General features: G+C 37.7%; 1 protein-coding gene and 1 long non-coding RNA gene across 2 annotated transcripts; both read left to right on the forward strand.

Annotated features, from left to right (window-relative positions):
• Positions 1-228: 228 nt before the first annotated feature.
• On the forward strand, positions 229-4,163 carry LOC126818598 (tripartite motif-containing protein 59-like). Its single transcript, XM_050546084.1, has 2 exons — positions 229-318; positions 879-4,163. The coding sequence occupies exons 1-2, from the start codon at positions 233-235 to the stop codon at positions 2,644-2,646; spliced, it is 1,854 nt and encodes a 617-aa protein (XP_050402041.1). The 5' UTR covers positions 229-232; the 3' UTR covers positions 2,647-4,163.
• Positions 4,164-12,979: 8,816 nt separating this feature from the next.
• Positions 12,980-15,972, forward strand: LOC130012348 (uncharacterized). Its single transcript, XR_008787776.1, has 3 exons — positions 12,980-13,296; positions 13,846-13,965; positions 15,771-15,972. It is a non-coding gene; the product is annotated as an uncharacterized LOC130012348 (long non-coding RNA).
• The last annotated feature ends 11,862 nt before the right edge of the window (positions 15,973-27,834 follow it).

The raw sequence follows: 27,834 nt of genomic DNA on the forward strand, positions 1-27,834 counted from the left end.
ATCAACACGTGTCCCGTTCTGACCAGCGTAAAATTATTTAGACAGCTACGCCCCCTTAAATAAATTATAAAACGTTGCTGTTTTGGGTTAAGAAACAGAGCGTGACCCGAAAACTGATAATATTCAGTTGAAAATTTCTTAACAAACCACATATTGCATGGCAAGTGAGCCTTTTCACTTGCTTATATTGCGCACCATATAAGTATTTATAAAGCTTTATCAAATTCATTATATGCGTCGTCTAATAAACGTAGTAGAACTAACCATAGGTTTTTTTAATATAAATAATAATTGGCATCATCGTTGCAGCTATATCTGGTAAGTGAATAGAACTATTATATACGCACAAACTCTAAATAACTTTTTCTAAAGCAAAATTAAATTAAATTTTAAATTCAAGAATATAAAATTTTGATTTACCTGTGATTGTCAATTTAAATCATTTGACCATACTATACTTTTTTATTATACCGATGTGCAATCTGATATTGAATTTGAACGCAGTGCAATTTTAAGACTAATCCTGGAAGTTGAAGTACTAAACCCTCTATATATGACGATTTTGATGGTTAACATTTTTCGCCCTGGATAAACAGATATAATCGGGGCAAAACCCAGTGTATAGTTTCACAATGCAAAACCTTGACTATGTTTGATCTTGAACATATTCTGTTTTATTCGGCTAAGTATAGATTGCTCGATGCTTTACAAAAAGACAAAAAGTTATTACTGCGTGGCATCTATTTATTTGGGGTTTAAGGAGAGGTTCTTCAGCCTTACTGAATACTGTTGGATTGTTTTATATATTCTATTCGTATATTTTGTTCTCATTTTGAATAAGTAATACCATTATGTCACCCTTTCTTCATTTTTTTCAGGATGATGAATTCGCCCAAAGACTTTGAAGAAGACTTTTTATCCTGTTTAATATGCTTCGAGAAATTTAACAATCCAAAAACGCTGCCATGTCTTCACACATTTTGTCTTGATTGCTTAAGATCATACATAAAATCCACAACGCTTTTTAAAAATGGGACATCATTCAAGTGTCCAACGTGTAGAGATTTGGCGACGGTGCCACGTCCCAAAAGTCCAGATTGGGCAGCTCAATTTAAAACCAATTTTTACGTTAACAATTTAATGGAGGCAGCTGCAGCGGCTAACACAGCTCCACAAAAGACGTTGGTTAGTTGTGGCGACTCCAAATCTCTATCCAATAAGATAGTTCCAATTATGAAAACCGAACTTGCAGCCCATAAATCGAAATTAGAGCCATACCTGTTGCGGTTGGAACTGTTAAACATAGAAATTGAAAAGGAACAGACGAATGCTGCCACTGAAAAGGAAAGAATCAAGAATTTGATAATGGCACACTCTAAACAACTTCTGAGAATGGTACAGAACGAAACAACCAGGTGTTTGGGGCGACTAGATTCGATATCTTTAGAAATTGATGACGTTTTTCAAAGTGAAATTGAATCCAACAAAAGACTGCGTTCGTCTGTAGAAAGTACATGTAGTGACATGGACACTGTAATTAACGGATCCGATGCAAATATACTTGATGGCGTGGAACGAATTGTTGGTGAAAAGCAGAAACTTATGCATAAATTGCCTACTTCATTCCAGATTCCAGTATTTAAAATCAACCATGTTCCTGCAGACCTTAAGATTTGTGGTATACTAGGAACTACCGATTTTGGAAGAGAGAAACGGATACTAATGTTTGCTGATGCCAAAATCCCGAAGTACTCAGATAGCAACAACAGTTCTATCGATTCTGTTCCACATTTAAATCCAGGAGAAATTTCAAACGGATCGCCCTATTTCAACCATAAAAGCACGTTGACATTTTTGTCTAAATTGGAAACAAAAGTAAAAGGCGACAAATCCAACCCATGCCTCCGGGATATTGCCCTGTTACAAAGCGGAATAGTGGTGGTTACTGATTCGGGGAACAATTGCATTAAATCATTTTACAACATTACAGGGACCAAAAAGGATAGTAGCCGAATATCCACTGGTCTTCCTCCACATGCAGTCTCTGTAATGAATACAGAGAACAGGGTTGCTGTTACCGTACCTAAAGCTAAGCAAATCATGGTTATAAATGTAGCTCCGAATCTCGCTTTAGAAAAACATATAACGACAACCAAGAAATATTGGGGTATAAGCGGCATCGGTCGGGGCATGTTTGCCGTTAGCACGTGTCCCGGTATAGAAGCTGGAGTGATTGATATTATTAACCTGGAAGGCGATCTCTTGCAAAATATACATTCAACTGGTCTTTTTCCTAATCCTCTTTATCTGGCATCATTATCAACAGGGGTCATCATCGTATCAGACTGCACAGTTCAAAAAGTTGCTGGACTACGACAAAACGGCGATGTTTTATTTGGAAAGGATAAGCGCAATGATATTTTCATTCGACCCATGGGAGTAAAATGCGACTCTTTTGATGGAATTCTGATTGTTGATGCAAATCAAAATGTATTTGCTATGAACGGGCGAGGTATTGTTAAAAAAAAGTTTTCTCTCCATTGTAAAGATATCAAAAAGGAAGTCATTCGCAGCTTGGCCGTGCATAAAAATAAGTTATATGTCGTTTCAGAAGAGTCTCGCATATTTACCTTCCAGCTACAGTAAGTTCAACAATTGACAGTATAACATGGTCAAATTTTAAAATTATAATAACAGTTCTGTAGTGTTCCAAGGTAGATAACAAGACTGTCACGTATAGAATCAATTGACTAATATGGGATGGTGATAATGCGTGTTGGTGTTAGTTAACATTTTTATACAGAACATTAACCAAGGAGCGGGACGATTTACCCAATAGTACTCAATACTTATTAAATACTATCACATAATGTTATTTTTTTTTTCTCACAATAATGAGGTAGTATGTAATTTAGTTAGTATTGGGTGGTATTATGTAGTATTGGGTAAATCGCTTTGCTGTTTTATTAACTTAAGAAATGATTGTCATGCTAAGTATTAGCTGTTTCTGTCCTCCAGTATTATCGAGTGAACAATTACTAAAGATTATGTACACAATCTTTAGTAATTGTTCACTCATCAATAGTCTCCCACAATGTTTGCCTTTTTGCCTTTATGTTATAGTAAATATATGCACCGCACATCACTCAGATATACTCCATGATAGTTAGTTCCCATTTAAAGTCATAGAAGGGTCAAAACAACTGGAATAAAACAGCACGCTTAACCCAACAAATTAATTTTCTTTGATTTTTTTTTCAAACATTCAGCTAAGGTAATTTTAACAAATGTCAGAAAACTATTGCATCTAAAGCATCCAAAGCCCTGTATCAATTATATAATGTTCTTTTCTATTTGCCTCTTATATAGGATCAATTCTTAATTATGCTTGTGCAAGTTGGGGCTTCCATAGTTCTCCAGACATTGAAAAACTACACCTCCAATTCTGTAAACGGGTATTACTTTTAAAATCGTCTACGCATAGTGCTTCGGTGTATGGAGAGCTTGGAAGAACAACTCAATATTACTCCAGACTAAATTGTATATTAAAATATTGGATAAATGTTTTATCAGATAAAGATAGTTTAAAATATATTGTTAACAACCACTCACGGAATTCGGCTTTGGACAGGAAATACAGTAATAAAACATGGGCGTTCAATGTTAAAAAGTTTACTGGATAATCTTGGCTGTTCCTTTTACTGGACGAATCAAGATTTTTAATCTTCCTTATTTTAATATTTTAAAAGCTAAACTGTTTGATCAATCTATCCAAGAATGGAATTCTTCACGTTTTGCTTCATCCAAGTTAAGCACATATAATTCGTTCACAGATTTACCTCTATTTAAATTTTATCTATGCATTGAGGACCTAAAACTGAAGTTTAGATGCTCGTCGCATTCGCTTTGCATAGAAACTGACAGATATTTAAATACACCCAGGGAAGAGAGATTATGTAAATATTGTACGTTGGAAGATGAATACCATTTTTTTGTTAATTTGTCCTGCATATAATACCCTAAGAGAATTGTATTTACCATCTAAGTATTATACTAGTCCAAATATCTATAAATTTGTCTCTTTGATGTCGTCAACTGATCAAAAACTTATTATATCTACAGATAAATTTATATATTTCGCTTTTGCTCGACGTACATCATTACCTTCCTAAACTTGAAAGTTAATTTTATTGTATATATAGTATTTATTGTTTGTGAATAACTATTATTATTTTTGTTTTTTATTTTTCTTTTTAATTACACATCTTTTCATTTTGATTGTATTATTGTATAATTCAAAGCTATAAGTTGTTTAACTTAATGCTATATGTAATAAAGTATTATTATTATTATTATTAAGGTAAATACCACTCCGGAGAATCCTAATGAATCTTTGCGGGCTATCTAACCCGACACCGCCAGCATAGCTAGCACGCGCATAACTCGGTGAACCACAGCGACCCCTCGTATGCAATACAGTGTATAACAATACCAACGTGGAGATATTTGCTACGACGTAATTCGGGTTTTATCAATCACAGTGAAATACGATACTCACCTGTGTTTTTGTTTATTTCAATATAATCTCATATTACCCATTTCTATAATGTTTGAAAAATAAAATTAACTGAAGCGATTACTACGAAGTCCGGTAAAGAAAATAGATTTTAATAAATATATGTTTTTATTGACACTTTTATCAGGATATCTGAACGGGATCGAGGAACATCCTCAGTCCGTATAAAACCCCTCTACCATACAGTACAGTTATAGTTATGAGGAAAGAATGTCTTTTGGCATGAATATAAGATGTTCTGGAACTTTAATCCTAGAAATCCTTGTCATTGTCGATGTTCATCACAGAGAGAGAGAGATTTGGTTTAACGTCCACTCGACACAAACTAGGTCATTTCGGGGCTAACATATTGTTCAATTTTATTTCAATAATTTGCTTGCGCGTGGGGGTCTTTAGCAGTGGGGGGCAACCGGAGGGCCCGGAGAAAAAAACGAGGTTGGACAGGCGACCCTACTCCTTGTCCCGTACACCCGGGGAATCGAAACCACGCCAGTTGAATCAATGACAGACCTTATGATGCAGCGCGCACACGCTAACCATTCGGCTATCCAACCCCTCAGGATATTCAGACCACGGAGCTTTCGAAAACACAATTGTATATGGTCCTATCAGAATAATCGCCAGGCTCCATCCAGTTATTGCCAGTTCTCGTGCACTTGCCCTGAAAACTGCGCGTAGAATGCCAAACAATCCGTTTCTTTAAATGTTCAAAAATATAAATACATCTCCTAAAATTAATCGCGAAAACGTGAATATGAAACACAACAATTTAATACGAGACGATTTCCATTTTCGCAATTAAAAGCAGTATTTAAAAAAAAAAACAACGTTATTCATTGAATTAGAAACACACCTGATACATATTTAAGTAATGATGCATGTAACATTAAAGTTAATTTATTCACTTCCGGTCCTGTAAGCATACATGCACACAAAAATGCATTCAGAAAAGGAAAATTCTATGTCGTGGATTGGGAGATAGAGATTAGTCCAAAGAGAACTGTCGAGCAGGAGGGATATGACTGACAGAAAAGATCAAAAAGTTTGAAGTAAAAAACGAGTAATAAAAACAAAATTTTAACCCATGTTATGACATTTATTGAAACGATTTGAATGATTGGCCGTATAACAACAGAGAAAAGGATTTTAATGATCGGTCGTGTAACAACGAAAGAAAGCGATTTTAATAATGATCCTCCCAATATTTGGTACAATGTTATAATTGACCAATACTAGGACTACATAAAATATAATAACAAACGATTTTGATTATTTTATGTACAAATGTGTCGGCTGCCACTAGCATTTTCACGATTTAGTAATTTTTATACGCCCACATTTCAGTCTTGGCGTAATATGTCGTTACCGTGTCCTGTCCGCAACAATTGGCTTTTGAAAGCGATATAGACTATAGTTTCTGACGGGTTATGTTCAAATTTGGCGTGAAGCAATATGGCCACGATAGGACGAACCGTATTGGTATTCAATGTTCTGCGACCTTTCATTCCAGAGTTATTCCCCTTTTCCGAAAACACTGTGAACGCGATAGAGGGTACAATTTTTCAGATTATTTTCAAATTTGGTTTGAAGCATTATGGTAATGAGAAAACGAACCCTATTAATATTCAGAGTTCGACGACTTTTCGTGCTGGAGTTAACACCCCACCCCTTTGCCGAAAAACCCTGCGACAACTTCTGAAAGTGATAATAATTACATCATTTACATGGACCTATATCTTCGATATATTGTTGTGGTGAATATACATAAATTAGCAAAGATATGACTATGTCCTCATATTTTCATCAATCGTCCGCGGTATGTCAATATTGACTATGGCCGATCGGCAATTTTGTCAAGATCGACTTTCTTCGTCACTGCGTCGTACCCGTTTCATTACTAAACGCATAGCAGTTTTTTTAATTATTAATTTAAACATGCATTATGCAAGAGCAAAATCTGCTTATTACAAGTCTTTCTTTAGGCCTGAAATGTTATCTAAATTATCAATTATACATTAATTAACCTATCCAGACCATAATCAACTCTAGATGGCATCGCTAGCCTTCGATCTTAAGTGGATTGTGAGCCGATTTACTGCATAACTTTCCTTTTCCATTAAACGATTAAATGGTTAATCGAGACTATGCTGTTTATCGTACTGACCTTAGTAATGATGACCGAGGCTAGGCAGAAATTTGTATCGCTTAGTTCTCGGTTCATAGTGGATCAATTTGATTGAAATTTTCAGCAAATTGCCTTTTCGTTATCTAGTTTTTAATTATTATAGTGAGAACTGCCAACTCGTTATCGAATCTCCCATGATGTATCTTTAAGCTTTTAAAAACTGGCGCGTATTTGACATCGAATCAAAGTAATCATACGTATACACATATATTTTAAAAGTATTTGGGAATTTCCCTTCTATTTTGGCATTTTGTGTTTACCTCATGAATTCATTTCGTCACTGATGCATCATTTTGTGACTAAATGCACTTACTTTAAGACCGACTACCACCACCTACCCTCACATTTACGCCCCTGATCTTAACAACCGAGCGGAATCTCTTACCTATATTCCAGCATCTGGATTCAAAACAAAGTTAGTAAACATATTCCTAAAACCTATCTACATGTATATATTTACCACAGTAATAATTGTTACCTTTATATTAGAAAATAAAATTTTAAGACACATTAAAGTTACCTTCCAGCGTACAAACTTGGTAATCTGATGGACTAAAAACATTCAAACTAACTAATTTATCAAAATTTTGTTTCAAATCGCTATAAAACATCCATTAATGTGTACAATTACTAAATGCCATTCAAACAGTATATCCATTAAAAGAAGTCATGTTTGTCACGTGACTTGGCTGGCAAGGTACCTTCGCGTGCAATTTTTGACGTCACTCGAGCAGACATCCGTAAGCCCTTGTTAGGGGTAACCCACCACACAAACTGTCTGGCAGTGGTCATTCATGATTTCTGTGGTGGTACTGAAAAAGTCCAAAACTGTTTTAGGTGGTACAGATTTAAGCTACTCTAGCCTAGTTGTGGTCTAGAAATTAGATAACTCTGGTCATGGATACTCCCCCACAAAAAATGTCTGGCAATTACATAGCTCTGTCAGGGGTACACCACAACTAGAAATGAGATACCAACGACGTAAATTCATGATTAAAAGGGGACTCCCAACCACTCAAGAACATTAACAAGTTTCGGGAGCGCTGAAATTACCATACACCTGTTCTGGCCATCCCTAAAAAGGGAGGCGAAGATAGGACGTTAAAGCGCATTACAAATTTCTGCACTACTTAATTACTTTAATAATCAGTAGAAATACAAGCAATATAAAATGATAATTCGTATATAAGTTTACAGTTACAATACAGAAAAACCCCCAATATTTCCGTTTATCCACTCGGAATAATTAATCAAGGGGCAAATCCCTGTGACCCAAGAAAAGAGTAAAATAGCATATTTTTTTTTATCTAATTCCATTTCCCTAGCTTTTGAGAATGCCAAACTTGGTCAACCACAATTTACTCCAATAGACCCGTCGAAATAAACCTGAATTAAAGCTGAATTATCCCCACTTTCATCATTTGGTGGGTAAATCCCCGCATTTGTCATTTGGTGGGTTAAATCCCGGCTTTCATAATTTCGTGGGTAAAAGCCCCGTTTTGTCATTTGGTGGGTAAAATCCCTGCTTCCATCATTTGGTGGATAAAAGCCCCGCTTTCATCATTTGGTGGATAAAAGACCCGCTTTTATCATTTGGTGGGTAAAATTCCCGCTTAGGTCATTAAGGTGGGTAAATCCCAGCTTTTGACATTTGGTGGGTAAAAACCCCGCTTTTGTCATTTGGTGGGTAAAAGCCCCGCTTTTGTCATTTGTTGGGTAAATCCCAGCTTTTGCCATTTGTAATTTACTGGGTAAATTCCGACTTTGACTGAATTTGGACAGAAACTCATTGGTTCATATATAAAACAGATATTAAAAATCGATTTTCCGGACAAATAATATTTCATAAATAATCCGCCCATAAGGTTTTCGAAATTAATTTGTTGCATGTTATATGTCTTGAAGTGTTCTGTCATTTGTGAGTATTTAATAAAATTTAATAGTAATATTTCCAATGACTATCCGTTTCAAACAATATAAAAACAACAAAGTTTAGAAACAATAGATAATAGATATATTCATACAAAAAAGTCCACCAAAATGAACGGAGAATGGAAATCAAGCCCTTTCGTTCGTTCCTGGAGTTTTGCGCCCACTTCCACCAAGCCCCGCCAACACCCAGCAATTGTATCCACCCTCTAAGCGAATTAAATCCCTTGCTACAATTCCATCAAAATTTGATTTCGAATTCAAAAAGATTGCCCTAAATTTCTCTAAATATGTTGTCAGTTCAATACAAGGGCTACTGCGGGTGTGACAACTGAATAAGAACTTTTATATGCGTATCTGATACAGACTATAACCCGTTAGCGCTTAAATTTATTGAAATGGGCTTTAACATCCTAATTATAAAAAAAACAATAAGCTACCATTATCAGAATAATTGTTTATTAGTTGAGATATCAAAATGTCCCTTATCATTTCGGTTTTTATGAGATAGCTAACTGAAATGAAACGGGGATTAACGTTCCATATTTCTGCACCCAATGGGCTATAATGAAGACAGATGTTGCTAACGGGCAAAATAGTATTTAGTAAGGGGCGGGGCTACACAATATCATGTGGTATAAAGCCACCATGAGCCACAATATTGATTGTAAGACATCAGAATGGGGTCGGAAAAGGTTGTTCTGTTTGTAGCGCTGTTTTTCACTACGGAAGGTAAATTTTCAATGTTTTTTGTTTGTTCTTAAATTTTTTTTATACGCCCAAGTTTATTGTGCACATGCCACAGAACAGGGTTCCTGTGTGATAGTTTTTGAATTTAACTGAAACCTATCGCAGTTCAGAATGTTCAGATCATTTACGTTTTAAATCCCAATATCTCGTCAACGTCAACACAGTACTTCGGTCCTTTTGAGGCAAACATACTATTATTTGTTTTCTGTGATCACGTGTACAATCCTTGGAAGGAGAGTTCGGACCGGACAGCCGCGTTTATGCCACCCTTTGTCGAATTCTAATTTACATGCGGCATCGTGTACACACTTAAAATACAGATGTGACGTCATCCTTTGATGTTGGCGTATCATTATTTCAAAGAATGGTACGGGCAATGTGCCAAGGTACATTATTTATACTAGTTAAAATTTTGGACCGTGCGAGTGTCTGTATTTTAAGTTGTTTAATGGTCTCGAGCTTAATGCATTGCGTAATATATGGAAACAACAACTCGTGACTAAGTCACTCGTGTTGTTTCAATATATTACTTAATGTCTCGCTCTCGACCATTAAACCACACTTATATGGGCTTGAAATTTTTTTCGGCGACACTTATAGTCCGTTCAGACGCATATATTTAACCCGGAAATTTTAAGACAGGATAATGTTCCGTTCATAAGTACCATAAGCCAAATCAGTTTAACCATTTTGACATGGCCACATATCGCCCTTTTGCCAGGAAAATAGCTTAATGTGCGTGCCCAAAGAAAGCTGAAGCCGGCGATTTTAAGCCGACCTATTCAGACGGCCAAGATAAGACAGCTGGTAAGAAAAGCTTTCTCGAAGACAGGTACTGAAATGTTTTTCTTTTAAACTAGTTAATTTGCTGATCTTTGCATTCAGGCGATGGCAAGTAAAACGGGCTGTTAGTGGAATTATTCATTGACCGCATACGGTGGAGAAGCCCAAATGCAGAAAAACTTTGTGCGGTTGCTATTTTGTTAAAATGTTTTTTTTAAAAAACAGATCTCTAAATATGCTACAAGATCCTTACATACAATTCTAAAGTATCCACAAAGCATCAACAAGCGAACAGTGAGGCTTATGTTTTCCGCCGAAATGCCCAAATAAATAGATGACACAAAATCGGTGACTTTTTCTGAATCCGGGTACCTAGTAGCGTGGGTAGGATTTCAATCGGATTCTGTCAGTCAACTTTTTTTTTGGAACAAATGGTGAATTAAAAACTATAAGCCACCTGCCTGGATCTTCGCACCAAGCAAATTACTTATCGCTACTTAGCCTAAGCAGAAAATGCTCATTATCGAACTTAGTCATGGTATCGATATCACGAAACCAACGCCACGTTTATAACTCTCACTTAATTAGAACTAAAATTACCGTGACCCACAGCATCAACCAATCAAATGGCTTATCTCTGCTTACCCTAAGCAGAAATGTAGACATTATACCTCAATTAGAAGGAGGGTTATTGTGTTCCAAAGTCACGAGCAAGCATATTGTTTATCGCTCTGCTTACCCTGAGCAGAAATTGCCCATCTTTAATAAACACCTGCATCTAGTTTAGACATTCTAGCCCAATTAGAATTAGAGTTATTGTGTACCAAAAAGGGGATCACGTGGCTAAGACGCTAACTCGCTTGCCTTTAGGTCGGGTGTTCGATCCCTGCATTGGCCGAGAAAGTTCATCCAGATTTTCCGGCGTGGTTCTCCCTTGTCAGTGATGCAGGACGGAGGGGCTGACAAGGAAAGCTGTCTAGTCGTTCGGATGGGACGAAAAACCGAGGTCCCGTGTACACATTGGCGTGCACGTAAAAGATCCCTTAGCAGTTGGAATTCGATATAAGAGTAGGCCGTAGTGCCGCTGTCCGGGCAAAATTTCCATCATAGCACACTGTATGGCGTATGCCCGTCTTCATTAGCCCAGGTTAGGAGCAGAACAGTAGGACGTTAAACCCCATTTCATTTCATTTCATTTCCTGTACCAAAAAGTGTGACGGACAGCCAGACAGACCCATTTTAATAGTCCCCGGAGGACAATTAATACTCAAATCGCCCCTCTGTTCTGGCGTTGTCTCTGATAAATGAATAAAACATGAATAAAACACCGAATGAAGTTTCGGATAATACATTTTTCGTACTATTTATATACATTGATTAGAACACGATGGTAAACACCGCTCGCCATGGATAGATCAAGAGCGAGTAAGGCCACATAAATTAAAGTAAGCCACTAGTCCTTCACAAAACTCCGACCGGTCTTTGCAAAAGGAATGTTTGCCCTTTTAACTAACAGATTGGTAGTACATATTTGGTGCCATTGTCGTTTTGCTAATTGTCCCCCGCCTTTCGAAGAAAGCAGGGGACTATTAAAATGGGTTCGTCCGTCTGTCTGTCCGACACACTTTTTGGGACACAATAACTCTCCTTCTAATTGAGCTAGAATGTTCAAACTTGGTGTAGGTGTTTATTAGGTCGATGCCTTGATGGAGTTCGAAGATGAGCACTTTCTGTTTAGGGTAAGCAGAGATAAGCGATTTGATTGGTTGATGCTTTGGGACACGATAACTTTAGTTCTAATTAAGTGAGAGTGATGAAACTTGGTGCATAGTTTCATTACATCAATACCTTGACTAAGTTCGATAATGAGCATTTTCTGCTCAGGGTAAGCAGAGCGATAAGCAATTTGATTGGCCGAGACTTGGCATTCAGCATCTTTTTGTTTCTTTTTAGCATTCCTTTTTGGCCCACGAAATGTTTGTTACGAGCCATACGGATGTTTCTCTACGGCCAAACCCTTTAACAACGCAAAGGGCAACACACCGGATTCGCCAGAAAAGCAAGGGATCAGTTTTTCACTGAACACAAGAGAGAGTAGTAATCAAGGCGTCAACGTAAATGATCATGCGAGTATCACGGATAGTCATTTCCACTCTGAATTAAAAACGATCCTCATTATACATGGTTACAAAGATGAAGGGGACGCGGCATGGATTGTGAAAATGGTCGATGAAATTCTGAAATATGTAAGGTTTTTTCCCTCTGATTTATGCAATTGAAAGACAAAATATATGTCAAAAATGTTACTAATTAAGATCTGATCCATTAAGGACTGACAGTCGAGATTTGTGCTATTGACAAGCGCTATCTTGAATTACTCAAGTTTATTCACAACACTCGAGGTAGCGAAGAGCCACAGTGGCTATGCAAGTATGGCACAGCTGTGTGTTTATAGTTGGAAGACAGCGACCCTGAGAATGTCACCGCTTTTTATTAATTAAAGACGAAACGATTTGTATTGTACCAAATAGTCGATAATACCGGCTCAATTGTCCAAGGAACAGGCATGCCGAGTTACATTGTACCTTTATTAGCGGAGTTTTAGGGCTTTTTTTTCAAAGAGCGTCGCCCCCAAGAACAAGATGATTAACGCAAACATTATTGTAAAAAAAAACATTAGACGAATATAATAGTTGTGTATTTCTACTATTTTTTTTTATCTAGGAAGATGCCAATGTCATCGCTGTTAATTGGAAAAAGGGTGCTGCCCAGGCCAACTATTTTAAAGCAGCGGCTAATACACGAGTAGTTGGTGCTGTGGCTGCTCAACTCATCAAAGATCTGAAGTCAGTTGGTGGAATCAGTTACTCCAATGTTTATGTCATTGGACACAGTCTGGGTTCTCATATTGCTGGATATATTGGAGAAATTATTCCAGGGTTGGGAAGAATAACTGGTTTAGATCCTGCTGGTTTGTCTTTTGAAAACTATGATGTCACAGTCCGATTAGATAAATCTGATGCTGACTATGTAGATGTAATACATACTGACGGCGAGACACTTCTTCAGTTAGGTAATCCGAGAAACCTTATACTTTTTGTCTAAAAGATACTCATGGTAAAACCAGTTTGCCTGGAATTCATTCCAAAGATCAACGGCAAAATGTATCTCAGTTCATTAGACGGCTTTAGAGATATCTGGAGCGATTTTAATACAGATTTCAACGCTTTTGGCACGCAGTGTCCTTATATGTTCTAATATTACTACACATATTTAGATTCAGATTGCCCTATACTCATATTGCATAACCAGTGTCAAACATATAACGTTGCTCAGCTATGCCACTATTTGACCCAAGCATGTTCCTGATTCACAATCATTGGTCAACCACATCCCTGATGGCAAACAGGTGGATAGTTATACATATTCTGATACAAAAAGTGCCCTCCATCTTTTTCTTGTCCTACGGCTTATTATGAGTTCGGTCAGACGTTTATGCGCGCCAAGCCTCACGCTTTTTTTTTCAGGGTTTCGAGGATTTGTCCCACGGGTAATTAGCGAATCAATTAGTAAAATGACCCTTGTAGTAATTTTCCGCACAATCTCTCTATTCCACTCTCAGCTTTTGGTATGTCTAAAGCAATTGGAGATGCAGATTTTTATCCAAATGGTGGAAAGAATCAACCAGGATGTCCAAGTACTGGAGCAACCATGTTAGATCTCCTCACTGGTAAAATTGGGCGTGAGTATACGTATCGTCATTTTGTGTGAAACGCGCTATGCTGCAGTAATTCTTGGCTGTCATCCATTATTATGTCCATGTTTCTGTCAGTATATAGAGCACACTTATCACCGGAAACATTGGTCAGGCGCATTAAGGCTCTTTAGTAATAGCATCAACATTATTTCTAAAGTTGTGCTATCACTACAAACCTCAGAATGCCTCGTTCGGCATTTTTGTCCAAACGTGGCAAAAACATATTAAAATTTTTGCCATAAGTTGTAACGTCGTAAAAACAAAATGCCACGTTTGTCTGGAGTTCCAAAACGTATTTTTTTAAAAAAAATTGCCATGTTTTTGGAACGATGTATTTTGTCCAGAACGAGGCTGATCACAAGGTTGGATACACGATTTTTCAAAAGGGTTGGGGGTGGGGTTCAGCCAAACCAAATATGCTGTTCCTGTTTTTATATAATAAACGACGGGTTTAAGATGAAAACGTATCATGTATATGGAGTTAGTTGCTCGGTCCACAGGTAGAAGATTGTAATGGCTTTTAACACAAAATTAAGCAGTTTTATTCTCCAAAATATAGTCCAGATCGACCCTTTATATAAGAATCCAGACGTAGGCCGGTCACCTGAAGGATGTAAATGTAATTATCATTTTTAATATAGTTGTTCGCATCGCCCCGCTTTGCATGTCATTTTATAAACATAAATTGTGTCTATTTCATTTTTCGATGGATTTTAATTTAATTGCTTTTGAAATTTTTAAACATACAACTGAGTGCCAATTACATAAAATTTCATGAGATATATTAAATATAATATCGTTTATTATATAAAAAAAGGAACAGCATATTTGTAATTAATAATATTCAAAGGCCTAAAAAACAATTATTGAGTTCGCTTCGCTTTGAACTTGGCTGTTTTTCATTTCTAACATCTCTTTGTTGGGAATATTGTGTGAACATATGAAACTGCAACATAGAACTTGGTTGTTTTTCATTTATCACATCTCTTTGTTACAACGTGGCAAAATTGTGGCAAAAATTTTATTAGCACGTTGTTGCCACGTTTGGACAAAAATGCCGAACGAGGCATTCTGAGGTTTATAGTGTATGCAGTAATTTTTGTGTGTCATCAAGTCTGGCGACGTTTCTTTCAGTATATAAGACACGTGTTAAGGATATAGTTTGAGAGACGTGTTTGCGCACCGATCTCAAACGTACATTGTTTCCCCCATTCAGCTTTTAATTGTATGTGCCATTACTTTCGAAACTTCGTGCACTCACTTGCACGTGTATTTTCCCCACTAAAGGGATCGTGGAGTAGATTATTGGTTTAGTTTCCCTCCGCACATTGAATACCCTAACCTTGTTTCAAGTAATTTCAGTGGAAAACCGCGTAGTTCTCTCCCCCAGTATTAGTACCTTGGTCGTTTTATGTCTCCTTCCACGACCAGAATTTTGTGATACGGTTTCAAAGAAATGGCAACGGCAAGTTCACAAGCGGACGACCTTCTTGGATAACACTCACCTATTGTCTGCATTGGTGTATATCACAGAAGCCTGTCCGCGAGTAAAAGAAATTTGCAGGTTACGACCGGGATTTAATTGACATTTATTTAACAAGGTGTGTAATGCATTTGTAATATGCCGATTGATTGTCTCTCGATAACGTCGATTCCTGTAAACAATTTGAGAAACGTGGTAGTTTGTAAGATTCAGTTAGTTTGTAGATGACCAGAAAATAGTATTTTTTAACACGATCCAAATTAACAACAATATTGCGACTTACAATTCCAACCCATCTTTATTACAGAATTGACGAGTAATGTTGCTTGTAGCCACATGAGAGCTATCGATCTCTTCACAGAATCTATAAATGGTGGCTGCACATTTAACTCCTTTCCCTGTAGTTCGGAGTCCAACTTTAAAAACGGCCAATGTACAAGTTGTGGTAGTGGCTGTGCTGTCATGGGATATCATTCAACTGTACAAACTAGAGGTTCATTTTACCTAACAACCGCATCAACAGTACCTTACTGTACAAATTAGCGAAAATCCTACAAATGTCTTTGCTCAAAATAAAAAATACAAATGCATATTAAATATTATATATGTACTATTATATGTTTAATTTTCTTTGCTCATTTATATGAATTAAAGGAGAATTTTATCATTTACTTAGTTCATTGTGTAACGCATTTCAGAATATATTCATATATATATACGTTAAAAACACTTTCGGATTTCCGCTGAAGCTAAATCACGTCATATGACGTAAGAGGCGACACACGTGTAGCAGTCGATGTATATTTCAATATGGCATCGGCATAAAGTGACAGCTTGTTAGGCATGATTTCGCCCCGAATATTCTTCCCTATCAGTACGAGCCAATTAGAAATGCGAGCAACAGCGGTGACGATGATTTTTCTGAACAGTCTACCATTTCTAGCGAAGAAGAACAATTGCTGCAGGCTGGTTTCGGATTAAGTCGGGGTACCTTATCTTATTAATTCCAACAAGTTTACCCTAGCTATAGGGTAATACGGTATTATATGCCCTAGCCTACATTCTTTGAACAACAATTTAAAAACTAGGGTCATGTCGTATACTGCATTACCTACCTATCGCTGAAAAAAACTTCTGTCACACTCATTTGCCTAGTAAAATCTGACGGACTTCTTACATCTAAGACCGACTGCAAAATCATCGAAATAGGCATACATCTTCAAAACGGGATAGATAAAGTGAAGGCGAAACTCCAAAACCAGAGACACAAAGTAAAAAATCTGGAGAGGTTATTATCCAACCAGATTGATATGGAAGCTTCAAGAATCTTTAAGATTGACCTTTGAAACACAACTGGAGAACCTAAAAACTAAACTTATTGGAAATATGAATTCAAAAATCCAAATATTAAGAGATGAGATCAGTATGGATATCACGGCTGAACGATCACGAACAGATGAGTCAATGAATACTGTTGATCTACAGGCCAAAATGTCAACTTTTAGAGTTTCGAATTGTGAACCCTCTTAACAATAATGTCACAGTTGTGGTCTTTGGATTAAATTCCGGCGAGGGTGAACAAATTGAACAGAAAGCTCAGGAAACATCAAAATTTATAATAGATTTATATCTTAGTAAAAACAAACGACTATTTACACTCTTTATTGATTACAATAGTTTAACTTTCAAGAGAATCTTACCAAACTTAAGTTTTAGGCTTTCTAGGGGAGCTGTATCCGATTATCCCAAACCTCAGAACCGTAAAGCATAATAGGTATAACTATGTTAGATTAAGAACTTGTGTATTTTAGCCCTTGGTACTTTATGGATAAGTAAGATTCTAAATCTGCTAGGAAGATGAAAAACGAGAAAGACACCTATCATAAACTAAAGTTCGGGGAAGTTGAACCATTGAGTTTGGTACAAGATTTAGCACATTTATACATACTATAGATACCATTGAAAGATTTACCTTTAATTCCAATATTTGGGACTTTTTCCCATGGATATCGTGAATTAGGTATATATCCTTTGAAAATCGAAATAAATTGTCGGATGGTTTGTTTTTGGCTTAAAACAGTGATAGGAAGTAAAAACAAGTTATCTTTTGAGTTGTATAAATTAACTCTAAGTACTAATGATTCAAATAAATGGGTTAGTTATATTAAGCGCGTGTTGGACGAAGCAGGTCTTTCATACATATTGACTAACCTAAGTGAGAGTATTAATATTAAATGGTTGAAATCGAATCTTAAAACTAGACTTAGAGATCAATACAAGCAACTATGGCATAGTCAAATTAATGAAAGCTCTAAATGTGCAAACTACCGTATCTTTAAGTCTATTTACTCCAACCTGCTAACCTGATACTTCAAATATGTAAATTCCGTTGTAGAAGCCGCAAGTTGCTAATCGAATTATAGGTATTTTCCTTAAAATCGCCAGAGAAGAATTGATTTGTCATCTATGTAACTCCAACAACTTGGGAGACGAATATCATTATCTTTTTGAATGTCAATTCTTTAACACAGACAAAAGTAAATACATTGCTACAAAATATGTAAATAGAGCATCAACTCTAAAGAAGTGTCACTTATTCAATAACGAGGAGGAAATCTTAAATTTATGTCAATTTGTCTAACTTCGACGTTTTAAATAACCAGGTTATTATCCTGGACATGATCATATTGTATAATATACACTGTTCATTGCATTGCCATGTGAATATATCTTAATATCATTTATTGTAACTTGTTATTGCTAATACCATTCATGTAACTTCACAGAAGTTGTTTATTATTATGTTTTTTACTAGGTAGTTACTGATTAGACCTAATCACATATCACTGTTCGAAAATATGAGCTTAATTAAACTCGGGCTAATTAATCATGGGACAAGGACCCAAGAAAAGAGGAAACTAGTATTTTTTTTATCTAATTCCAGTACTCTTAACGTTTGAGAATGCCAAACTTAGTCAACCACAATTTACCCCAATAGACCTGTATATCTCGGATCATCAGAATATTAATAATAAAGGAATATTGAACCCTACTAAGGTGAATTACATCCCAAGTGAAGCTGAATTATCATATTTGGTGGGTAAAATCCCCGCTTTTGTCATTTGGTGGGTAAATTGCCCCACCCTCTTGACATTTGGTGGGTAAAATCCCCGCTTTTGTCATTTGGTGGGTAACCCCTCTTTTGTAATTTACTTGGTAAATTCCGTTTTTGGTCATTACCAGGAAAGTTTTAACCTAAACAACAATACTACAATTGGCTTTATACATAAAACATAGATATACTCCGCCAAATTAAAAACTTGACACTGATGAATTTCAACAAAAAATTTTTTCTGGTAAGTCAAATAAATTTTAAAGTGTTTCTAACGATAGTAAGTAGTAAGAAGCCTTTAATTTCATAAAAATGTAAAGTCAAATGGATCACGTGACTTTTGAGCAAATAAAGATGAAAAACATGAAAAACACGTGCAAACACAAACTCGTGAGGTCAATCGATGCAAGTTTGCTTAAATTGAACACGCACACGTAACTTGAACTGGAAAAACAAATTAAAATTGTTATTTCATCTTTGTTAGAAAATGCCGCGCCTTTCAAATGTACAACGTCTACGTGCTATAGGTAGGCTCTATGCTGGGCAGTCTGTGGTCACTGTTGCAAGATCCTTTAATTGTTCACGCCAGACAATAATTAATCTTAGAATGAGAGTGCTTCAAACTGGAACTATTGCCGACCGCCCAAGGGCGGGAGCGCCATGTGTGACGTCACTCCAGGAAGATCAAGCAATACGATTACGTCATCTTAGAAACAGATTTGTCACTGCAACCTCCACAAGTAGGGTATGTTTGGTGGAAGGGTAACTGCACAAACTGTTCAAAATCGCTTGCAGGCTGCTGGTCTTCGAGCTCGGAGGCCCTATAATGGACTAATATTGACACCTCTTCATCGCCGTAACCGACTTGTGTGGGCCACAAGACACATAAGATTTGCTCAAAGACAGTGGAATTTGGTTGTCTTTACTGACGAATTTCGATTCATTTTGAGATTTGCCGATGGCAGGCTCCGAGTGTACCGCAGACGAGGTGAACGTTACGCTCAAGTATGCGTCAGAGAAGTTGACCGATTTGGTGGCGGCAGCGTCATGGTTTGGGGTTCTTTTTGTGCACATGGACGTTCTCCTCTTGTTGTTGTCCAAGGGAACTTAAATGCTGTCAAGTACAGGGATCAGATTTTGTAACCTGTTCTTCTTCCGTTTATGCAGAGACATGGGCCTGGACTAACGTTTCAACAAGACAATGCTCGACCCCATACAGCAATTGCTACCCAGAATTTTTCAAGAAATGCCGGTGTCCAAGTCCTGGATTGGCCGTCGCTTAGCCCCGACCTTAATCCTATTGAACACATCTGGGACGAACTGAGTCGACGTGTTCGTCAGCAAGTGAATCCACCACTGACGTTGCAGGACCTTCAACATGCTCTTGCTGAGCAGTGGCGACGTCTTCCTCGGGCAGTGTTTACTAATGTTCTGAGATCCACGAGAAGACGTTGTGTGGCAGTACGAGACGTTAGAGGGGGCCACAACCGTTACTAAACACTTTATTCCGATTGTTCTCCAAGTCTGTGAATTTCATTTTGGGGGGTACTGTGACATCACGAACGTTATCAATGTCAAGGACTTTCGGCGAGACGTTCTGTTGATGTCAAGGTCGTCTGTGCACAACATAACACTAAAATAGTTGCCTTAAACCAAATATTAAAAATCTAGTCCCAAAAATCCCGAGTGTCAAGTTTTTAATTTGGCTGAGTATATTAATAATAGATTTTTCCACACAAATATTTAAAGGAGCCATCCTGATTTTAACAGTTTCAATATAGAAGTCCGTGTACGTATGAAATTCAAGCGTCAATATATAGAAGAATTGTCTATTTACCTTGTGTCAAAATTTCAGCGCAAAATATTGAGTCATTTGGACGTGGACGCCAAATCTGCTTATCCAAACACGTAAGATTTCGGGTCAATTTTTGCCTTTCAGTGACCTTATAATCTATTGCCGTTCCTTTAGAGGTCTATACAGTGCATGACCCACGTACTGTACTTGATAACGATAAGTAAATTTCACGTACACGTTATTTGTATGAAATAAAAGTCTGGTATTAGGACATCGGTCTCCATTTCCAGATGAAGATTGACGGGTGTAAGTTATTTGAAAACGTATCATGTATATTGAGTTAGGTGCTCGGCCCTAAGGTAGAGAATATTAAGGGCTTTTAACAAAAAATTAAGTTTTATTCTCTAATATATATTCAAGGTTGGCCCTTCAATTAATAATTCGCCCATAACGTTTTCGAAATTAATTTGTTGCATGCTATATTTCTTGCCGTGTTATTTCATTTGTGAGTATTTAATTTACTAAATATATCTGCAATGATTAATCGTTTCAAACAATATGAAAACAAGCCAACAGTGAGGCTGATGTCCCCCGCCGAAATTGCAAAATAAATAGATGACACATATTAATTAATCGCACATTTATTTTTTTCACTAAGTTTCATCACTCTCTATCAGATAGAATCAAGATTATCTTGTCCCAAACCATCGACAAATGAAATCGATTAGCTCTGCTTAGCTTCAGCTCGAAATGTTAATTATTGAACTCAGTCAAGACATTCACCTAATGAACATCTACATATACATCAAGTTTAAACATTCACCTAATAGACACCTATGCCAAGTTTGAACATTCTACCTCAATTAGAAGGAGAGTTATTGTGTTCCAAAGTTTCTACCAATCAAATTGCTTATCACTCTGCTTACCCTCAGCAAAAAATGTTCATTATCGAACTTAGTTAAGGTATTCATATAATAAATCTATACACCAAGTTTCATCAATCTCACTTAATTAGAACTAAAGTTATCGTGTCCCAAAGCATCAACCAATCAAATTGCTTATCTCTGCTTACCCTAAGCGGAAAATGCTCATCTTCGAACTCCATCAAGGCATTGACCTAATCAACACATACACAAAGTTTGAACATTCTAGCCCAATCAGGAAGAGAGTTATCGTGTGCCAAAGCATCAACCAATCAAATGGCTTATCTTTGCTTACCCTAAGCGGAAAATGCTCATCTTCGAACTCCATCAAGGCATTGACCTAATAAACACATACACCAAGTTTGAACATTCTAGCTCAATTAGGAAGAGAGTTATTGTGTCCCAAAAAGTCTGACGGACAGACAGACGGACGAACCCATTTTAATAGTCCCCTGCTTTCTTCGAAAGGCGGGGGACAAAAAATCAAATTTTAATCTCAGAAACAATAGATAATAGATATATTCACACACAAAAATCCATCATACCCCAATTAAAAAAAATCGCTGCATGTCAACCAGTCATTTGAACATGAACCTATCCACCCCAATTAAATCCCTCGATACAATTCTATCAAAATTTGATCTCTAAATATGTTGTCAATTTAACAGTTTAATACAACGATTAATCCCGGTGTGACAATTAAATCAGAAGTGTTATATGTGAACCTGATACAGAATATAACCCGTTACTGCTTACATTTAATTATAAAAAAAACAAAAAACAACTAGAACTGCGACGCAGTAATGACGGGTTTCATCGGTGCCCCGTTACCCTTGAACATATGTCACTTCCGGTACCGATGAAACCATTAAACAGGTTTCCATGTAAAAATTTCACACATCAAATAAAATGTACGCAGAATCAACCAAATCCGGCAATATCAATTCATTGTATACATTTGTTACATGTAAGTGATCCTGACAAAATTACATTACTTCCGGTGATAATGAATAAAATATCTGTTTTGAAGGCTAAAAATACAGTTATTGCCAAAATGACGTTACTTCCGGTGAAAGAAAAGGTGTTAAATTACTTGTATAAAATCGTAAATGGCATTAGGTATCACACACTGGATATTTTATGAGAATCGAATAATAATTGACACTATTATGGACCAAAAACCTTGAAATGTTACCTGTTGAAAATCGTCTATTTCTCCGCAACTGAACAAGTTAGAAACCATTTTGTCATATCTATATGATCGTATGGGTTCATTCTATTAGTTGATTGGAATCAAATATCAAAATTTTAAACAAATAACAAATACGACTCGTTTGAATAAATTGCTGGTTTGAAGGCTATAAATACATTTTTGCCCAAATTACGTCATTTCCGGTGACTTTGAAAATGTTAAATTGGTTTGACCTGGTTAAAATTGACATTACGCATCAAATGGTGTCACTTTTATGAAAATCGAATAATAATTGACACTTTTACAGGCAAACTTGCGTAAAAAGGGACTCTTGCCCATTTCTCGGCAACTGCTTATATTAAAAACTAATTTTCACATACATTCTCTTCGTATGGATTATTGCTACTAGTTTATGAAAGTTGCGAAAAAATATATTAAAATATGAAAAGCCTGAATGGGTTGTAAATAGCTCATTTATTCACCTTTAAATCTAAATTACCCGAAAACGAAATCGAAATTAAAAAAGTGAGTCCGACGTTTTCTGCGCCTTTACATGGCACACCCTTTCAGTCATACCAGATTTAAAAAAAATAATATTTGCTTTCAAAAAGTGGTACCGAACTCTCAAAATTGTAGTTTTTGCTAAATTTATGTCACTTCCGTTGCCGAAAGGCAATTTTACCGGTAACAAAAAAAAAATGACATTTTGGACCACGGAGCATATGAACTTTGTTTTATGCAAATCGAACAATGAACATTTAATCCAGGATTAAAAAACCGAATTAGCCAATGGGGGCCAAGGAAAAATACGGTGGCAAAAAAATGTTGCCATTTTTGGTCAAATCAGATGACTCTTTAACACTAAGTAAATTACCGCATAAAATATTCATTAATAATTAAGTTTTTATGTAAAAATTAAAATTTTCAAAATTTGGCGCCTAAAGAACTGTAGCTATGCGCCTTGTCTCTGGCTATGTCAAAATGTATCAAATATTACAATCCGACAATTATTGATGACATTACGGCAAAATATCGAAAAACGACAACTTCGGTGATTTCCGACATTTCACATTGTCGCAGAACGTTGGAAATAGCTTTAAAATGTAAGTCAAACCCACTTTTCCAGTAAAACCGAAGACATCGAATCGATCCGACAAGTAGTTTCTGAGATATGCTCAAATGGAAAAATAATAATTAGAATAATAATCCGAACAAAAACAATAGTGTTTCACACTGGCTATGCAGTGTGAAACCCTAAATAAACTATACCATGATTAGAATAATTTGTTTGATGGATTCATTTCTTATTTGAGCGATCGAACTATTAAAATATCGCTCATCAATTCGGTTTTTGTGATATAGCTAACTGAAATGAAATGGGGGATAACTTTCCATTTTCTGCACAAAATGGGCAAATGAGGACATATGTTGCTAACGGGCAAAATATAATTTAGTAGGGGCAGGGCTACACAATATCATGTGGTATAAAGCCACCATGAGCCACAATATTGATTGTAAGACATCAGAATGGGGTTGGAAAAGGTTGTTCTGTTGGTAGCGCTGTTTTCCACTACGCAAGGTAAATTTTCATTCTATTTTGTTTGTTCTTATATTTTTTTTTTAAACGCCCACGTTTATTGTGCCCATGCCACAGAACAGGGTCCCTGTGTGAATAGTTTTCGAATTTAACTGAAACCTATCGTAGTTCAGAATGTTCAGATCATTTACGTTTTGAATCTCCAATGTCTCGTCAACGTCAACACAGTACTTTGGTCATTTTGAGGCAAAATTATTTGTTTTCCGTGGTCACGTGTACAATCCTCGGGTGGAGAGTTCTGAGCGGACAGCCGCGTTTGGACCCCCTTTGTTAAATTCCAATTTACATGCGCGCCATCGTGTACACGGTTGGACCTGGGGTTTTTTTTTGGCATCATCCGAACGATAACAACACTTCACTGGACTTGAAATATCTCCAGATTCATTCCAGCTATACTTATAAGCCAGCCCGTTTAGACACATATATTATTCAAAAAAAGTAGGGGATATTTGATTTTTAAGTGTTATTAAAGTCACCTAATGAAACTGACAAAGAAACAAATGACAAAATGAAATGAAGTTCACATTCATCGATTTATTCCAAATGATCGTTAGACTAAGTAAGGCACAGACTGACCATTATAAGGGTAAAATGATACCCGGGGTCAAACAGCAAAGTTACCACAGCATTACAACCAAGTCAGTAACGGGTAAATCCTCCTCTGTTTGCCAAACAAGCATTGATCCGACGTGGCATACTCCTAATGAGACGTCTAAGGTCATTTTGGTCCAGATTGTCCCATTCCTGTTGCAACGCAGCAGCAACTTCTTGGACATTGGCAGGACGTTGTTGACGTTGACGTAACCTCTGTCCAAGCATGTCCCAGACATGCTCGATGGGGGAGAGGTCGGGACTCAGTGCTGGCCAAGGTAATGTGGTGATGTTCTGTTGTTGGAGGAACCTGTAACGATCCTGGCCCTGTGACATCTTGCGTTGTCATCCTGGAAGATGAAACGGCGGCCATGACGTGGTGCGAACGGCACAACATGGACTGCCAAGATGTTGTCCCGGTAGTACTGGCCTGTAACACGCCCTGCAACAACATGTAAAGCCGTTCTTCCAGCAACAGTGATGCCTCCCCACACCATAACAGAACCACCCCCAAATCGATCATGTCTGATGACGTTAACGTCTTGGAAGCGCTCGTTTCGACGACGCCACACCCTCCTACGTCTGTCCAAAAAATCAACAGTGAACCTTGACTCATCTGAAAACATCACATTGCTCCAGCGTCGATTATCCCAGTGTTGACGATCCCTACACCAACGACGTCTTGCCTGAATGTGATGATCTCATAAACAAGGGATCACGCGAGGACGTCGGGCGCGAAGGTGACCCCTATGCAGTCGATTCCGAATCGTCTGGCCACTCACTCTCACACCAGTGTCTGTTTGAAGACGAGCGCTGATCTGATTTGCTGTGATGACACGATTTCTCAAGGCCAAGGTACGGATAAATGGATCCTGGGCTTGAGTTGTCGCCCTTGGTCGACCTGAGCGTGGTCTGTCCTGTACAGATTGTGTATCACGGTATCTGGACCATAGCCTGCTTATGACAGACTGAGAAACATTCATCGTCCGCGCCACAACCGCCTGTGTTGTGCCGATCTGTAGCATGCCAAGGGCACGTAACCTTTCATTTTGGGTAAGCCGACGCATATCAAAATTTGTTTTCTGGTCACTAAAACAATTAAACTGTTTCCACCCTGAAATTCAATGCCACAATGACTGTAACATTCAAAGTCAGAGTCGTGCAAATCTTGGGTTGGACCCCCATGATGATCCCAAGCATCACCTGCATTCCATGCGGTAGCTATTGGTGCGTTTGGGCGTCACATGTAACTGGAAATGTTTCTTCTGTTAGGTTCTATAGTGACTTTTTTCGTAGTCATTTGCATATTTTAGTATTATGCCCCCAAAATCAAATATCCCCTACTTTTTTTTAATAGTATATATTGAGCGCCATGGAAAACGCATCACTTAGTTTTTCGTATAACAAAATGATCCTGTAAACATAACTTATTTATTTTGCTTATTATTGTGAACAATATTCAAATGGGAACACATCAAGAACAACACATTTGTACACTTATGGATGTTAAGTCTGTAATCAACGGTACAAAGTCAGAGGGGTCAAAACCAAAAGTACGACACAGATGTCAGTAGCGCGTGTGTCCCCCACGGGCTCTTATGCACGCTGTGCAGCGACGTCGCATGGAATTTACCAATGTTTGAAAGAAGGCCAGGGGCAAATTGTTCCAATCTTGGACAAGAGCAGCTTCTAAAGCAGCAATGGTATGCATCTGTGGTCTCCGATACAGACGGCGTCCAATCTCATCCCAGACATGTTCAATCGGTGCCATCTCCGGAGACATGGCTGGCCAGTCCAAGACATTGATGCTGTTAGCAGCCAGGTAGTCCATACTAAAACGGGCGGTATGCGGACGTGCATTATCCTGTTGGAAGTGCTGAAGTTGTGGGTGCGCTCGAAACATCGGAATAACAATTGGTTGCAAGACACATCATCACGGTAGGCTACAGCATTAACGCGGCCCCTGCAAATGTGTAGGGCGGCCCGGTGATGAAATGTAAAGCCTCCCAGAACCATTACACTTCCTCCACCCCATCGATTCGTTTCGAAGACGCAGCAGTCTGCAAGACGTTCTACAAGACGTCTGTACACACGTTGACGGCCATCAGCGTGATAAAGATGAAAGCGACTCTCATCACTGAAGAGCACACTTTGCCATGTCTGGTGTCCTTGAGCCCATATCAAACGCCGATGATTATCCCTGAGGATAGATCCAACGGAGTCCTACTTCACTTAGACGACGTCTTACGGTGTTGGCACTTCCTGGTTCTTGTCTTCCGACGACTGCTGCACCTGTTCGAGTCGCTGGGCGGAATCTGTCACGCAGATGAGTGACCCGGATGTAGCGGTCTTGAGCCTGGGTTGTAACGCGTTGTGGACCAGGACGTTGACGGTCACGTGTTGATCCAGTAACTCGAATAGTGTCTGGCAATAGCACGTGTAGACATGCCAGCCCGGGACATTCCCATGGCTTCATTCCGTTGATTTTCAGTAAAGCTCGGCATCTCTTGCTCGATTCCTTCACACGTCCAACAGCAAATTACGACAGATTGACGTTTCACAGTTCTTGTACTGCACATTAAGTTAAAAGCATGCTTTTAAAGGGCTCACACACAATGCTGCACCTGAATATTGGGTTTTTCATGTGCATTTCGTGCAATTTTTTTTTTTGTGCACACGGGCCGATATTTTTTTGCGTTTGGGAGCATTGTGTGAAACAATAGTTCATAGTATTGCATAATATTATACATACAAAACCACCTAGTAATAAAATATTTGGGAAAAAAAGTGATGCGTTTTCCATGCGTTTTAAACCGGGCACTTTAAGACAGGATAATGTTCCGTTTACACGTACTATAAGCCAAACCAGTTTAACTGCAATTTTGGCCTGATCGGTTAAAGTTAACAACGCATCACCACATATCGCCATTTTGGAAGGAGGGTAGCTTATTGCTGGAGTCGGCAATGTTAAAGATACCTTCCCACGTACAAACTGGATGATCTGATGATATAACAGGGGTTGGATTGGCGAATGTTTAGCACGTGCGTGCTGTATCATAAAGCCTGTCATTGAGTCAACTGGCGTGGTTTCGAATCGCCGGTTGTACGTGACAAGGAGTAGGGTCGCCTGTCCACCCTCGTGGGTTTTCTCCGGGTCCTCC

The sequence above is a fragment of the Patella vulgata genome, chromosome 4, assembly GCF_932274485.2.
Source record: "Patella vulgata chromosome 4, xgPatVulg1.2, whole genome shotgun sequence".
NCBI classification, from domain to species: domain Eukaryota; kingdom Metazoa; phylum Mollusca; class Gastropoda; family Patellidae; genus Patella; species Patella vulgata.